Source organism: Leguminivora glycinivorella, chromosome 26 (assembly GCF_023078275.1).
Source record: "Leguminivora glycinivorella isolate SPB_JAAS2020 chromosome 26, LegGlyc_1.1, whole genome shotgun sequence".
NCBI lineage: Eukaryota > Metazoa > Arthropoda > Insecta > Lepidoptera > Tortricidae > Leguminivora > Leguminivora glycinivorella.
This window is the reverse complement of record NC_062996.1, coordinates 8,301,117-8,317,956: the sequence shown is the minus strand read 5'-3', so window position 1 is coordinate 8,317,956 and position 16,840 is coordinate 8,301,117. Positions and strand designations below refer to the sequence as shown.

The 16,840-nt window shown below is 39.1% G+C and overlaps 2 protein-coding genes across 2 annotated transcripts in view; one reads left to right on the top strand and one right to left on the bottom strand.

Annotated features, from left to right (window-relative positions):
- Window positions 1-128: 128 nt before the first annotated feature.
- LOC125239907 (pyridoxal phosphate phosphatase PHOSPHO2-like) overlaps window positions 129-16,840 on the top strand; it is a 50,202-nt gene continuing 33,490 nt past the window's right edge. Inside the window, exon 1 of the mRNA XM_048147673.1 lies at window positions 129-544. Coding sequence (XP_048003630.1) covers window positions 176-544 — 369 coding nt within the window. The 5' untranslated portion in view covers window positions 129-175. The remainder of the gene's footprint in view (window positions 545-16,840) is intronic.
- On the bottom strand, window positions 7,050-15,992 carry LOC125239905 (facilitated trehalose transporter Tret1-like). The gene is made up of 4 exons (XM_048147672.1): window positions 15,887-15,992; window positions 12,313-12,448; window positions 10,791-10,936; window positions 7,050-8,426 (listed from the first exon to the last, which is right to left on the bottom strand). The coding sequence occupies exons 1-4, from the start codon at window positions 15,920-15,922 to the stop codon at window positions 7,299-7,301; spliced, it is 1,446 nt and encodes a 481-aa protein (XP_048003629.1). The 5' UTR covers window positions 15,923-15,992; the 3' UTR covers window positions 7,050-7,298.

Here is a 16,840-nt window from a genome sequence, read left to right as displayed (position 1 = left end):
ACTTCCTTTTTTATAGTATGTTTTATGAAATATAAGTTAAAAATGAAACTACATATTTTTCGTAACCCGAATAAACGTCTATAAGCAGCTGATTTTGACATTGACAGCAGCCAGCTGGTAACGTCAAAATCATCACGAATTTCGCGATGTTTTCACAATGTTTCGCTGAAAATATATGAAAAACCATACGAAATTATGGAGTTTGCGATATGTGCTACAAGTCTGTTATAATTCCTTAGCTGAATCTCCTAAAAAATTCCAAGTTCTGGCCGAACCAAGGAAAATTTGCAAAGAGCCATGGCGAAAAACGCTGCGCGCGCCTTATAGGCTTTATATAAGCTCTGTCCCGGAGCCCTGCCGTAGTTTTCACGCGACCACCGGGTTGTGTGCACGTTCCAAAATGGCGTCCCTCGCAGTGTTTGATTTCGACCGTACTATAGTCGACAACGACTCAGATGCGGTGGTGATAGACAAATTGAGAGAAAAACAGCCTCCGCCGGAATTTGAAGCTGAGAACTGCGATTGGACGCCGTACATGAGCGATGTAAGTCATAATTTTTATTGGGAAACTTTTTACTGTCTTATTCCTTAAGCTTTTCATAGAAAATTCTTCTACCAATGTTAATTACATCTTTTAACACTTGTAACATTGTATTTTTCACTTGACTTTCACCTGTAACTTAAAAAAATTAAAGCTCTATTATACAAATGGAATATTGTATAAAAACTTTAATTCTCAAGAATAATAACAACACACAACTACAAAAGTTTATTTTGCATAAACATTTATCGATTTTGTTTCTTCCTCATTTCTAAACTTGGATACAATTTCCACGAATTGTCTGCAAATTTGTTACAGAACAAACTGAACTGAATAATTAAATAACAGATTAATACCTCACTCTGGCACTCTGGCCTGTGTGGTGACGGGTTAAGAATTTCACCACCCCCTTTCTTCCCGTGGGTGTCGTAGAAGGCGACTATGGGATATGGGTTAAATTGTGGCGTAGGCGAGAGGCTGGCAACCTGTCACTGCAATGTCACAGTTTTCTTTTAACCCCTTATTTGCCAAGAGTGGCCCTAAAGCTTTAGTAGTTTCATGTGCTCTGCCTACCCCTTTATGGGATACAGGCGTGATTGTATGTATGTATGTAATACCTCACTCAAAACTAACTTCTATCTATCTATGGCAACCTTTAAAGGCAACCATCTTCGTCTTAAATTATCCGCAACCTAGTGAGGGTGCTCACCTGGCACTGTCACCTGAACAAGCACATACACACTATCGGCACAGTACGATAAAGAGTACTATCATACAGTATGGCCACTCCCGCTCCGCGCTGAAAGTACTGCCCACCCCCTCTCGGTTACCTCACAGTTACAGCCTGTCAAAAACACGAACAGTCGATCTGTCAATGTCATATTCCACTCACACAAGCATAGTACGTGTTCACCTACACGAGCTAAGACTGTGTGCTAGGAATGCGCCTCTTTCAATATATTTGATCGCCAGTGTCCGAGGTGTGCTATAGCTAAATTAAATGCAATCAATTTTAAAGTGGAAAATGTCTGCCTTGGGTGTCACTTGAACTCACGGCCTCTGGGTCATCAAGGCAAAAATTTTCCCCTTTAAAATTTACCTATTCTACTTGTTAAAAAATTTATAAAGTCTGTGTGTATGTATGTCTGTCTGTCTGTCTGTCTGCCTGTCTGTCTGTCTGTCTGTCTGTCTGTCTGTCTGTCTGTCTGTCTGTGTGTGTGTCTGTCTGTGGCATCGTAGCTCTCGAACGGATGAACCGATTCTGATTTAGCTTTTTTGTCTGAAAGCTGAGTTAGTCGGGAGTGTTCTTAGCCATGTTTCATGAAAATCGGTCTACTATATCACGGTCGGGGGTTTTTTCAAAATTTTAATTTTGTGGTTAGGTTATTGCAAGTTGGTTGAAAACCAATTAAATGGCGGTCTGCGGATGACACAGACACACTATAAAACTTATCAATGATCGATTATGTCATCGGGGGAACTTCCGTGACCCAAAAGTAACAAAACTGCTATCTAATATCTATGCTTAGCTTTAGCCAGACTCAGACCAAATATATGTTAGCTTAGCTTCCTAAAGTATCCGAAAACCGAAGTAACTATTAAGGCCGGTGTTGACGGGATGATCAAATAGTGTTGTGTTCCTGCCGGTGAGTAAGGCTGCCAGAGCTCAACGAGGGTGCGGTCCTGATGACGGAAGGACTTACGGAACTAACTTGTTCCGTATATTGTCCTTTAGAGTCGTCGGCAACCCGAACCCTCCTTGGAACTTGTACACTCCTTTTTGCTGTGTACTTAACACAGCAAAAGGGAATGTACAAGTTTCTAATGGGGTGGCAACGCGCATGTGACACTGTTTGCGTTGCATGCGTTCATAGGTTACGGTGACCGCTTTCCATCAGGCGGACCGTATGCTTGTTTGCCACCGAAGTAGTATAAAAAAAAATAGACCAATTTGATCAAAGAGGTATTTTTTTCATACCAAGACATACGGCAAGCAGGCATACGGTCCGCCTGATGGAAAGCGGTCACCGTAACCTATGGACGCCTGCAACTCAAAGGGGTGTCTCAAGCGCCGAAAACCGGTTATAACCGGTAGTAAATTTTTAATCAATTAAACGAAAAAATACTATAATTTAAGGTAAAGTATTAGAGAATGTAAGAATATATTCGGTGTTTTTTTAAGAAAACCCGCAAATTAGTGAAAGTGGTAATAAGGCTTTTGACGTGATATTCAATGAGAATCGTTCACAAGGGAAGAAACCCATACTATACTATATAATATATATAATATTATAAATGGGAAAGTGTGTGTGTCTGTTTGTTTGTCCGTCTTTCACGGCAAAACGGAGCGACGAATTGACGTGATTTTTTAAGTGGAGATAGTTGAAGGGATGGAGAGTGACATAGGCTACTTTTTGTCTCTTTCTAACGCGAATGAAGCCGCGGTCAAAAGCTAGTATTTTATATTTTCGTTGACAAAATGACAAAAATTATAGACACAGCAGTGACAGGCAAAAGGTCAGTATTTTCTATTAGTCACTAAAAGATCAAATCCATCGAACTTCAGAAATAAAATGGCCTTAGCGTCTATTTCAGACGATTTATAGTGCAATGTCCGAGAGACATCGCTTTTGATGACTAAAGAGACCTATGCGAGAGCGACACATTTTTCCACACATCTGATAAGGGAAGCTTGCAACCAATTGCGACGTTCCGCTATGGTGTCTTTTTTCCCTTTTGTCAGCAAGTGCCGCAAACCAGGTCTCATCGACGAACTTGCGACCATCTCCAACGCACTTTTGCCACTCCGTCCGCTTCTCCACAAGCTTCTCCCAGTTTAAAATCGACTACCAAAACTAGGAGAACCTTCCTAATAAACGGTTATGAAAATTTGTCAAATAACCGGTTATAACCGATTATTTCGGTTACGGTTATAACCGTTTTGCATTCCCTAACGTACACAGAATCATAGCCATGAAAATATTTGCATTAACAAGCTCCTTATCAGCGAAGGTCAAGGTTGTGATTAATGATTATGATAACGGCTAATGGATAAACATTGAAACTATGATTACCGTAGATATCAAAGCCTGATCAGAAAAATATGACTGTTGTCAAGAGGGCACTGTTTACCAATCTTGAGTATCATACCTTTTTTTGCGCCACAATGAAAAAGGCCGTTTTTGGACATTTTTGATTGGCTCTAGAGTCTTTAAAAAGCAGAATATCAAAAAAATCAAAACGGTCCGAGACAGATAAAAATAATAACAATCTGTGTTGAAAAAATCACTGCTCTATCTTCAAAAACCAGGGAGGAAATAGTCGAGAGCGTTTGTATGGAGAATTGACCCCTACCGTATCGTCTTAATGTGTATTGTTAGTAGATCAAGTAAAAAATTTCCATGTGACGCCAATGCACAGGTATTTGTTTACATTATCAACAATTTCTACTGAATCCATATTACATAAATATAACGTCAGTGATGAAACTGCGCGAAACCAAAGACATTATATAACTCCGTATAGACAGATAAAGTCTAAGAAAAAAACGTACCTCAGTACCATACAGAAAAAGGTACGGTGACCTAGGTGGCATTAGGTACACCTTCGGGGTACGCTCAGCTAGATGGCGCTAATATTAATATTTGACATTTTAACACATATAAAGCTAAGAATATGGGCCAAATTGTCAAAACTGAGGTTCAAAAGTTTTAAGCCTGTGTCAAGAGATGGCAGTCTATGCACTGTGATTACACATTTTACTTCGACAGTAAAGCCCCATTTAGATGGTACGAGTTTCTCGCCCGTCTTGGTCGAGAAACTCGTATGACATAATCGTATGCGATAATCGCCTGGCGAGTATCGTACGAAAACGTACCAAGACCGACGACGTTTTTGGACCAAGACGGGCGAGAAACTCGTACCATCTAAATGGGGCTTAACTCTATAATACTCGATCCTCTTTGGCGAAACTGACTCAGTGTCTTGTGTTAGCATGGCTAAGATAATTGGGTCTAAAAGTGGTCTATGTATCATGAGTATCGTCTTTTGAAAACGTGTACAATGTACAGATATAGTGCGAAAAGGATGTCCTTCGTATTTTTCCGGAAACGTTCGTATTTGTCATGCTAGTTCAGTCCATGTCAGTACATCTTGTACTGAGACTGACTGAAACAGCATGACACGTTCGTACGTTTCCGTAACAATACGAGGGCAAATCTTTTCGCACTACATCTGTATATTCGATAATAATTATGCATCCAATATGATTTATGTTTTTAGGCGACGAGAACCGGATATTTGCCGAAACCAAAGGCATTGATCAGCCGATGTGACAATCTTGATGCTACGTGGAGTACTTGCCTATGTATAGCTGTAATAAAATTTCATGACTTCTCTTAGCCGCTTCAATTTGACGCCAAATTCCTTGAAATGACGTGAAGACTGATTCAGACTGAAGACTTTAATTTTGTAAATATTAGTATGGCTTATTTTTGGATATATGATTGACAAAACTACATATTTTATAGAATATTTAGAATAGAATAAACATTTATTCGTGAACACACGCAAGACAAAATACACATAATAACAACAAGACAGAAAGAAATGAAGTGCCACGAAATGGCTTCAGCGTGACTCCCTCTCTTCGGGACATGCCGGCGTTCAATCCATGTTGTGGATAAAATAGAGGATAATTCTCTAAATTCCCAAATCTCTGACCCAAAAAAAATGGTGACTTCCAGCGCTGATCTTCCGATGAGACCATCAAGTGAGAAAGATTCAAGGAGGGTAACAGACTATTTACAAAAACGTGGTTGGTTTTGAAAAACGGATGTAGAATTTGTGAATGCTTTGTAAAGTTAGAAGCTTGGCTCTACATGAGATCTGATCTTTTTCAAAGTGTCGTCTGTGGTATCTAGTGATGTGCATGTTGCGGAAACTTTCCAAAAAAATCTTAAATTTCTTGAAAAATTCACGAAACTTTCACGAAAAATAAACGGAATTTAAATTTATGAAATGGAAAGTTTCCATTCATACAATTGTCCATACTACAAAGTATGGAACGTTTCCGAAGTTTTCCTGTGTGAAAATTTCAGAATTTGGAAAACTTTCCGTCGGCACATCAGTAGGTATCTGTAAGGCTTTGTGGTGCCTTGCCTTGGCAACATTTTAGATGAAGCTATCGGCCAAGCTACAGTCTTTGGCCCATCGGCGGAAAGTCGCTAGTCTGTCGGTGTTTTACAGGTTGCACTTCGGGGAGTGTGCTCATGAGCTACACGAGCTTATTCCACCGTCCCCATTCTACCATCGGACTCTTAGACGCACGACCGGTCTCCATCCTTACTTGGTGGATATTCCACGTATCCGCACGAAGCACTTTGCTTCTTTTTTTCTTATGCGCACTGCCAAGGAGTGGAATTCCTTGCCGGCGGCAATATTTCCGAGCTCATGTAACCCGGCAACCTTCAAATCAAGAGTGAACAGGCATCTTCTGGGCGAGCTCACTCCATCGTAGGCCACGTCTTTACCTTTGGCTGGTTTGTGGCCAAGAGTAAGCCCATTTATAATTTAAAAAAAAAATGAAAATGTTTTTCGCGGGTTGTTTCCTACTTAGTTTTACCACCTATTCTAATGTGTTTATAATTTCTGGTTGTCACAATTCGTTCATATTCGTTTATTCAATGCAACCATGGTATTTCACAGAAGGGTTTATAGATTATAGGTACAAACATGGACCCTACTAGGGTGTAGCAATTTACATATAAATAGTACTTAAGTAGAACAAAACAAAAATACAAAACGAAATACAACATGAACTTACAGACTGTTTGGTCTCCTATTAGGAACTCATGCAAGGATGAGCATCATACTCAAATATAACCTATGTCACCAAAGAAATAAAACATGGCATTTGATCACTTTGGCCATCACCGTCCATTTAATGCTAAGTTTACCTAAAGGCACATGACATAATAAGAACAGCGGACGTGACCAACAACATGTGACATTTCTGGCATTCCTACCTGCATAACACTAAAATAGCAAACGATTTCGGTTTCGCGATAGGAAAGCCCTTGCGATCTCATTCGCTAGCGAAGACTAATCTTAATAGCCAGCATAAGATGACCCCTACCTTTGTAATAAGTCTAAGGGGTATAAAATAATGTTTTAACTGGTTGTAGCTACATATGAGAATGGCATGCTTGGCTGTTCGATCTCATTTGCGTGCGGAGACTAGTAAAGTCCTAGTGTAAAATGACCTCTGCCTCCGTAGTAATTGTAAGGTACGAGGATGTCGTGGTTATACTGGTTGTGCCATGATAGTAGCGTTTGGCTGTGGCCCAACACGCGTGGCCTTGCGACGGTCGCATTGGCAATGAATAGCGGTCAAGGTGCTGTAACTGCTGTAAGGGATAGGCGGAAGCGGAGTGGTTAAGTAAAAAAAATGCGCCTTTTTGTATTTCAATATGGTGTTTAATTGCAAAAGATAGGTGGTCACTGGTCATTTAAAAATGCGTAGAAGTTAGTAAACTTCTCATTATTCTATTGACATTAGTCTATACCTTTACAAAATTCCTTAACTGCACTTTAGGGCAGAACAAACAGGGCAGTAGGTAAGTATCATTATTCAAAATTTCTTCGACTACTATCTTGATTTAATATGCTGCCTTTGAAAATTTTATATTAAGTTCGATGATTTCGATACAGTTGAAAACATCGATTTAGTTGACATATTAGTAAAATGACTAGATATTCATTTCCGCGTAGACAAGTAACTAGTTGTCACCGAATTAACCGAATGCAGTAACGGTTGCCTCTCGCTTTCCGCTTCCGGCTCCAAAACCCGGAAATGGTCTTCGACTTCCTGCAGGGTCCGGCCACTAGTCTCCGGAAGTACCATCCACGCCACCATCAAACATACAGTTATGATCCCAGAAAACAAAAAGTAGGCCCCTTCCAGACCTATCCCTGATATTAAACTTGGATAACTCTTAAGCACTGCAAACGCCGATAAACTTAGCATTGTTAATCCAATACTTCCTGAAATACTTCTGTGTTCTAAAGGATATATCTCACCAGCTATAACGCCTGGTAGCGGCTGCATTCCCATAGATACTGACATCATTTGCACGCTCTTTAATATACCAGGCATCCAAGAATTTAAGGGCAAATACCCTCTGTTTCTTGCAAAGACGTATGCTCCTATACACAATTGGCTACCAACACAGATAGACCCAACACTAAACAACATCTTCCTTCTTTTAACTTTGTTTATCACGAAAACTGCGATGATAGTCGATAAAGCTCTCAAACAGTCTAAGGAAACCATCCAGATACGAGCGTTAACTTCAGGACCCATCAGTAGTTCAAATACTGTCACTGCATACACAGCCATTACAAGACCTCCTGCACATGTAACTATTATATACAACGTAAACATTAGTAGTATTGGCTTAAAGAATTCCTTCTTCTTTATCACGGCAATCATTTCTTTAACCGTCTTCGGGTCTCTCGGCAAGTTTGCTGTTTGTATCATCTTCTTCAACTCTGCTATTTCGTCCTCTCCTCTTAGCCATATGAAGTTCTTTTCGCATCTATCAAAATCCCCTTTCGTGGCTAACCAACTTGGGGATTCTGGGGAGTAAATGGTCAAGAGGAGACTGGTTACGGGGAATGGTAAACAGCTTATAGCCGTTGACTGGAAGCTGATAAGTGAACCAATCAGATGGACGAATAGAACGCCGAAGATTTGGGATTCGACGCATGTAGTGAGAAGGCCTCCTCGGTAATGTGGGCTGGAGCACTCTCCTATGTAGATGGAGCGAAGTGGCGCGAACATGCCAAATGAGAAACCGTGAGCCATCGCGCCTAATAGCAGCACCTGAAAAAATAAAAAGCTTAGGGCCTCTTGCACCAACGAAAATGAACCCACCATTTTATATATTTAATAGAATTTGATAGTTGACGACCCACTAACCCTGAGATAAGTGGTTGGTACAAGTGGGCCTTAGTGATATAGAGTTCAAGAAGGATTTTAAAGCTGCCGGCGTATCGTGCTACCAATTTTATCACTTATCTATGTGGATAAAGTATCCGTCACGCTTTAGCAAGTATGTTAGTGTGAGAGTGACAGATGTTTTATCCACGTGGATAAGTGATAAAATTGGAAGCATAATACGCTGGCAGAGCTGTATAAAATGCAATCTAATTCGGTGTATATGAGTGTCTTATTCTTTGCAAAGAGTAAGTAGCACCCAAAAACATATCGAAGGATTAAACTTTCACAAAAATATTTAAATTCAGAAGTTCTTCTGAAATAGGAGCAGCAGCACTCGGCCTTCAATCGTGTGGCAATCGTCATCAGACAGATGTTGCTATGCGTCTTTCTAAGGCGTTTAAAGAACGATGTGATTTTGGTATGGACGAAACTGGCTAGCAAACTCTCACTCTAATATCACAATTTCGTTTTCTTTCAATCCCTTAATTGCTAAGGCCCACTTGCACCAAACGCTCAACTCAGGGTTAGTGGGCTGTCAACTGTCAAATTCCATATACCGACCCAGTTTTTAGGGTTCCGTAGTCAACTAGGAACCCTTAAGCTGAAATTTGGTACCAATATGTATATCAATCACGCCAACAAAGTGCAAAAATAAAAAATGGAAAAAAATGTTTTATTAGGGTACCCCCCCTACATGTAAAGTGGGGGCTGATATTTTTTTCATTCCAACCCCAACGTGTGATATATTGTTGGATAGGTTGTAACGCCCCCCCCCCCCCCCCTCTAACTTTTGAACCATATGTTTAAAAAATATGAAAAAAATCACAAAAGTAGAACTTTATAAAGACTTTCTAGGAAAATTGTTTTGAACTTGATAGGTTCAGTAAGTACTTTTTGAGAAAAATACGGAAAACTACGGAACCCTACACTGAGCGTGGCCCGACACGCTCTTGGCCGGTTTTTGTTAGGATCATTAGGTTTTCCCTTGCAGTTAGGCGCAATTACAATGTCTTAGTTACAGCGTGTGGAATTTTACGCGGCGATACAGACTGTCCCGAACTCGTAGAAAGAATTGTCAAACTTAGTGTTCCATTTGTGCCCAAAAATCTACTAAGACCGCGAAATCACAATCTTTTAGCAGCCCCAATTACACAAACTGTAGCGCATAGAAATTCACCAGCTGTGCGGGCTCTAAAACAGTTGAACTCGTTTCTGTCATGGGCACCAGAATGTGATGTGTTTGCAAGCAGATGGATGATTGTGTATCAAATGTGTCTGCGGTATTGTGAGGTGGACGAAAGGTGATCGTATTTTATATGTTTGTTTCTTTTGTTAATCACCTAATAATATCTACACGGTGTTTCCGGTATCACTCAAAACCTCAGACACCCCAACTGATTTTTATTTTTTTAAACTCATCTAGAGTATTCATCTTTTAATCTGATCGTTACTTTTTTTTAAATTGAATTTTTAATTTTCTGTACAGCTCTACTTGACTTTTAGCTCTACACTCAATGAAATAATTGCTAACTACCATCATAAACCATAAGACTATTTATTTGTGTACGTTACTGCAACGACATAAGGTTTACATTAGACAGCTAAGATGTCACTGTAAAACATTTTAAAGCTTTGTCACAGTAAACTTCAAATTGGACAGGTAATCGCAGTAAGCAAATAAACTCAATATTCAAAATGACAAGGTTGTAATTAGGTACGAGTTCAATTTGTTATGACTTATTATGATAAACATTAAGATTAAACTGACAAATATAACGTCAAACTAGTAGCGGAAAAAATAATCGTCCAAGTAACCAGCCAGTATTAATACCCCTAAATACTGAAAAAAGGTAAACAACCTCTAGCAATGCGATATACACAATGTTGTATTACGAGTACAATAGAATGGGCACGTAAAAAATAATTAATAATACTAATTTAAATAAAAATATTACCCCCATCAAGATATAGCTCAATCGATTCTACTCTCGATTCTGAACAAACTGTTTTCAGGTTTTTAGTGTTAAGTGAAACACGGTGTATAAACTGAATTGTACAGTGCTTTGGTGTCGACTGTAATGCTGTAAATTATGTTTACAATAAATAAATAAATATAAAATGGTGGGTTAACCCTCAAGTGGCCCTAATACTGAAACTTGAGCAGATTCATGTGCTTTGACAACCCCTTTTGTGAATATAGGCGTGGGTTTTTGTATGTATGTCATAGAGGATTGAAAAAGGTCATACCTCATAGCTGGTAGCCAGGATGTAGGTGCACCAGGCCAAGATCGAAACCACAGTGATCACGTACAGCGCCACCTTGCGTCCCAAACGTGACATTATTGATGGCACTAGAAAAGTGCCGAAGACCAGCGTCATAGTTCCCACTGATACTGAAAACACGTAAAATGTTTGTTAGATTTGAAATTCAGCGGATAGATGTTTTTTCTACTCCCGAACTGTTATTCGTCATTTACAGGGTCGTGCATAGTCCTTTAAAACCCTACATAAAGGTCCAGCGTCCGCCGGCTTTCCGCAGTAACGAAAAAATTAAAAAAACACATTGTTTGGCTCTGTAACCATGGCAATGCATTGTTATAACGATACTGCGCGCGTGCGCAGGAAGCCGGCAAGGGGTGGCTTTGGGAAACTGGCTCGAGCGCTGGCATAGCATGCAAACCTTTGTGTCAAAATACAGGAAACAGTGTGAATTTCACGAAAGTTACTCTAGGAAACTATTAAAAACTAAGTGCGTGGTCATAGAAAAAGTATTGTATGCAACGGTGTTTAATTGAGTCAAAAATACTCGTGGCGTCTTTATTAACAATTTTCGGCTTGGCCTCAAAATGTTACCAACGCCACTCGTCTTTTTTGTTCTCCTTTAAACGCCTGTTGCATAAAATACAAATAGTAAGTAGATAAGTTATATCCTAAAGAGTCTTGAAGAAATTGTCATAGTAACCATTAACAAGAGGTATAGGAATATAACCTTTTTATTATTATAAATGGGATTACTCATGGCTATAAACTAGCTGAAGCCAAAAGTGACCAAGGATGTAGCGAGTTCGCCCAGAAGGGTCACCGTTCACTGTTTGAAGGGTTATATGTATGAACTAGTACTTATAAACGCCGGCAAGTACGTAATACTACACTGAGAGAAATTTGCATTGTGAATTTAACAAGTTCGACTTGTTGCGGTTTATCCGCTTGAATCAGCCAAACGTATGTTTAAAACAATATGTGTCAGGTTGTTTTTATAAAATCGACTTGTTGATTCAAAAAGCCGATTCAAATGACAAGTAGCTTGTTGTTTGAACCAAAGAGCACGTAGGCGCTATTTTAACCAAAAAACTTGTTGAACGAACATGAAAACTGGTTGTATTTTCTCTCAGTGTATACTCCTACCTAACCTAAAGCTGCCTATAGACGCCATTGATAATGCCGACCTTACAAATAGCGTCATCGTACGCCGCCAACTTAATAGCATCTACGTTGGCATCAGGAATTCAGGACTTACAAACCTTAGCCAAGGGTCAGATTTTTTTGGCTTAGGGTCCAAACCTGGAAATGGTTTTCAGATAAGTTTAAGATAAGTTTAAGGTCAGATAGGTTTCAGGTAAGCATGCCTGTGTACTTTTATAATGTACCTGTGTTCAAACTTTTGAATAAACGTCTTTATTATTATTATTATTATTATAAGTTTAAGAAGCCCTTTGGAATCTTAAGTGCCTTGGAGCCTAGACTTATCAACATTTCTGAGTTGACTGACCTAGCCAAGAAGCTTGTTCCTTGCTGACGCTGATGGTAGACCCTGGCTTCTGTAGCTGTGGCAGCATGATGGCTAGGAAACCTGTGCTGCAGCCGAATCCCGCCATGTTGATGCTGACGGCTGCAGCCACGAGACACTAACGAAAGAAAATGTTGCATATAAAGAATTAAAAAAATCCTACGCATGCGAAGCATGCACAAAATATACACCCTGTTTTTATTGAATTCCGTTAACTTTAAGGGAAGATTCTTTAGTTCAAATAAACCAATTTCTCTACGAAACTAGCCTCTTAACTTTTACGGTTATCGAATTATTTCAAAAAATTATTTAATTACTGAACACGTGTGTGGCATCCCTTACGACTTCCTAATGTTATTTGTTTTGACATGTGCCGTCAAACACTTGACAATGACTTTAATGTTATGATTAAGGTCCTCTCACACTAATTAATCCATTTATTATGTATGGAAACGTAATAAAAAAAAAATCTCGAATTTAACAAAAAGCGATATACAGGGTGGTTCCTGATGAACCTGACTGCGTGTCGAATTTAACGGAAAACAAAAAAAGAACACGGTGTATGCTTTACCTGCCTTACTATTGTAATAGTACCTACATTACGATACAAGTGTGGAAAAGAAGTGCGAAACGAGTGGCGAGTGGTGGTGGAGTGGGTGGAATTAACGAGTGGCGTTAAATCGACACGAGTCATAGTCTGTACTGAAACACGTCGTACGATACACGTGCGTGAAGAGGAAATTCGTAACTCGTGTCGAAACGACCGAAAGGAGTGTTTTGATTTATCGCCACTCGTTTCGAACATCCTGTTTTCGCACTTGTATTGTAATGTAGTTTTCACATCACCATTTCGGAAAGCAAAGTGGCACTTCCTCCCTGCTATGAGGGAGCAAAGTAGTTTACTAGATACTGTTCCGTTCAAGGACACAAATTTTTATATACATTTTTTTATGTTTATATAGCACTAGCTTTTGCCCGCAGCTTCGCTCGCGTTAGAAAGAGACAAAAAGTAGCCTATGTCACTCTCCATCCCTTCAACTATCTCCACTTAAAAAATCACGACAATTCATCGCTCCGTTTTGCCGTGAAAAGCGGACAAACAAACAGACACACACACTTTCCCATTTATAATATTAGTATGGATAACATATATATAAATTTCCTCAAAAGTGATATGAAAGATAGTATGTGTAACATGGTAGCAAAATTATTTCCTCCTTGGGCGTGAATAATATTTGATCCCTTACTACGCTCAGGATTCTATTTTTAGATAATCTATTATGCCACGCTGCATGCCCAATATGACATTTTTAGATAGGTTTAGTTTTAGTTTTCTAAGTCTAGTATAATTTGTAGTATGTATTTCTTTCTAATAATATAGGCCTTACTCATCTCATAGATAGATACTTTTAAATTAATTCTTAAAACAGTACAAGGAATCTCGTTTCCTCTTAAAAATGCATGAAACTGGTTTCTCTTTTGAGAGCTAGTAGACAGACCTACAATATAGGGGTCACACTCACAGTCGAATTAAGTCAAATAATCTACACACACGAAGAGAATCGAGTATTATAGAGAGTTACTGTCAAAGTAAAATGTGTAATCACAGTGCATAGACTGCCATCTCTCGACACAAGCTTAAAACTTTTGAACCTCAGTTTTGACAATTTGGCCCATATTGTAAGCTTGATATGTGTTAAAATGTCAAATATTAATATTAGCGCCATCTAGCCGAGCGTCCCTCAAAGGTGCAACGCCATCTAGGCCACCGTATAGGCACCGTAAGTACCTTTTTCTCTAGGGCTTTAAGTTCCTTTTTTTTTTTTAGACTTTATCCGTCTATACGGAGTTACATATGTCTTTGTACAAACATATATGGATGTATACAGTCATACTCTAATTTTATGAGTGTATAAAAAAGTGTAGGTATTCAGGGGACGTAAGCCAAATGGCACAAACGCTCACGAAACGAATTACGCTCGTAGATATCTATCTCTATCGCTCTTGCGTATTGGCGCGACAGAGCCAGACTACCTTTCGCGGCGTTTCGTTTTCGTTTCGCGTCGCAGAAATGCCATTCGGCTACGGCACCTTTTCGCCTGGCTTCCTAACCAATAGCATTTTTGCGACGCCAGACGCCGACAGAAATGTAGTATAGTATAGCTCTGTCGCGCGGGGTTCCCCTTGTTTTGGCATAATTTTACAATCGAGAATTCTTTTTGGCATAATCTATATTGCCATAATTCACCTTTCGCATAATCTGTTATAGCATAGTATAGTTACGCATAATTTGTCTAGGCATATTTTTGTTTGTCCGAATATATTTCATGCATAAAGGTTATTCGCCGAATGGTTTTTATGCATAAATTATTTCTGCATAACATGGTTTAGTGGAATTTACTACGCAGAATTTTTATCATAGGTAATACTACTATATTAATGTTGCAGTTCTAACCTAACCTAACCGAAATTATGACAAAATGTTTTATTTGTTGAGGTCGCAGTTCTAACCTAACCAAACCGACTCTGTTAACAGCATTTAGTATGGGTGGATATTCTGATTTTAAGAAATATGCCAAATACAATTATGCGAATTAATTTTATTCATAAAAACAATCGGCGTAAACAGAATTATGCGAACTTATTTTCGGACAATGTGTTATTCGTATTATTTTCGATTATGACAAATAAGTTTTCTGCCAAATTAACATTCGTCGAAAATCGATTATGCGAAGTCTGTTATGCGAAAATCGTTTCGGACAATTAAAGTTATGCCAAATAGAGGGAACCCCTGTCGCGCCAATACGCAAGAGCGATAGAGATAGATATCTACGAAAGAGATATTATCGTGATCGTTTGTGCATTCGGCTATCACTGATGGTAAGCGATCACTGCCGCCCATGGGACCCGAAACAGCAGAAGTGTTGGAGGTGCGTCGGCCTTAAAGAAGGGTGTACGCTCTTTTGTTGACACAGAATCCAAATATAACACACACATCCATACTACTATTATAAATGGGAAAGTCTGAGTGTCTGTTTGTTTGTCCGTCTTTCACAGCAAAACCACAGTATAATAAAGAGTACTATCGTACAGTATGGCCACTCCCGCTCCCCGCTGGAAGCACCGCCCACCCCCTCTCGGTTACCTCACAGTTACCGCCTGTCAAAAACGCGAACAGTCGACCTGTCATATCTCACTCATACAAGCATGGTACGCGTTCACCTACACGAGCTTAGAATGTGTGTCAGGAACACGCCTCTTTCATATATTTGATCGCCAGTGTCCGAGGTGTGGCAAAACGGAGCGACGAATTCACGTGATTTTTTTAGTGGAGATATTTGAAGGGATGGAGAGTGGCATAGGCTACTTTTTGTCTCTTTCTATCGCTAATGAAGCTGCGGGCAGAAGCTAGTGCTATATAAACATAAAAAAATGTATATAAAAATATGTGTCCTTGAATGGAAAAGTATCACTTTGCTCCCTCATAGCAGGGAGGAAAAGTGCCACTTTGCAGTAAAGCTGCGGGCAAGAGCTAGTAAATAAATAAACCACTTACTTGCCTCACAAACGGCATCCTCTTATCTGCCAACATTTTGTTTATTAATTTTCTATATTGAGCTGCTATGCAAATTCACAAGAATTACGACTATCACAAGTCATCTGTCCGATCACATGCATTGATTCGTTATGTCACGAAGTCACTATACAAATGTGATATGCTAATCTTATTTATTATTTTACCTACTTTAATTAATGTCTATAGCGACAAATCTAAATGATAACTTCTAGTCTATAAAGTTCAAAATCAAGCTTACATTGTTGTGGTAAATAGCAATGTTTATAGTCTAAATTAATAGTCCCACTTTGTCGATTGCTATAAAGCCGCTTTGTCAGTTTATTCATATAAAGATACAAGTAAATCTCGCCTTAATGGTAACCGACAAAGTGGGACGTTTTACTAAACACACTCACATATTAATAAAAAGGGACAATAGGTACAACGGGGCAAATCTCGACTAGCGGACAAATGTAACTAATCCATTTTTTCATTATTACACTATACTATTCTATTCTACATGTATCCACTGAACACGCCTACCATATATAACCGGTGGACACTCTATTTAATAATGCAAACATTGGAAAAAATGGACCAGTTACGTTTGCCCCCCAGTCGAGATTTGTCCCGCTGTGCCTTAATTTTGTAAGTAATTTCCCATATGAAGTTACCAATTTTCTTTGCTATTAAGTGTATCTTTTTCTTAGCAACAATTAGGCCAAGAGATCGATTAACTATTTGTACGTGGTTCTTAATTAAATTATTTGTATAAAAGAACAAAAATCGGAAAAAAATAAAACTATTTGGTAACACTTAATCTCAAATAGGGGCCTGAAAATGCGGCGCGATGGTTCCAGAAAAAATTGGTACGGCAGTGTTTGCTTCGCGCTCAACTTGGCGGGGGCACTGCTGTGCCCTCTGATTAGATTCATCTACTTTGTCAGTAGAAAA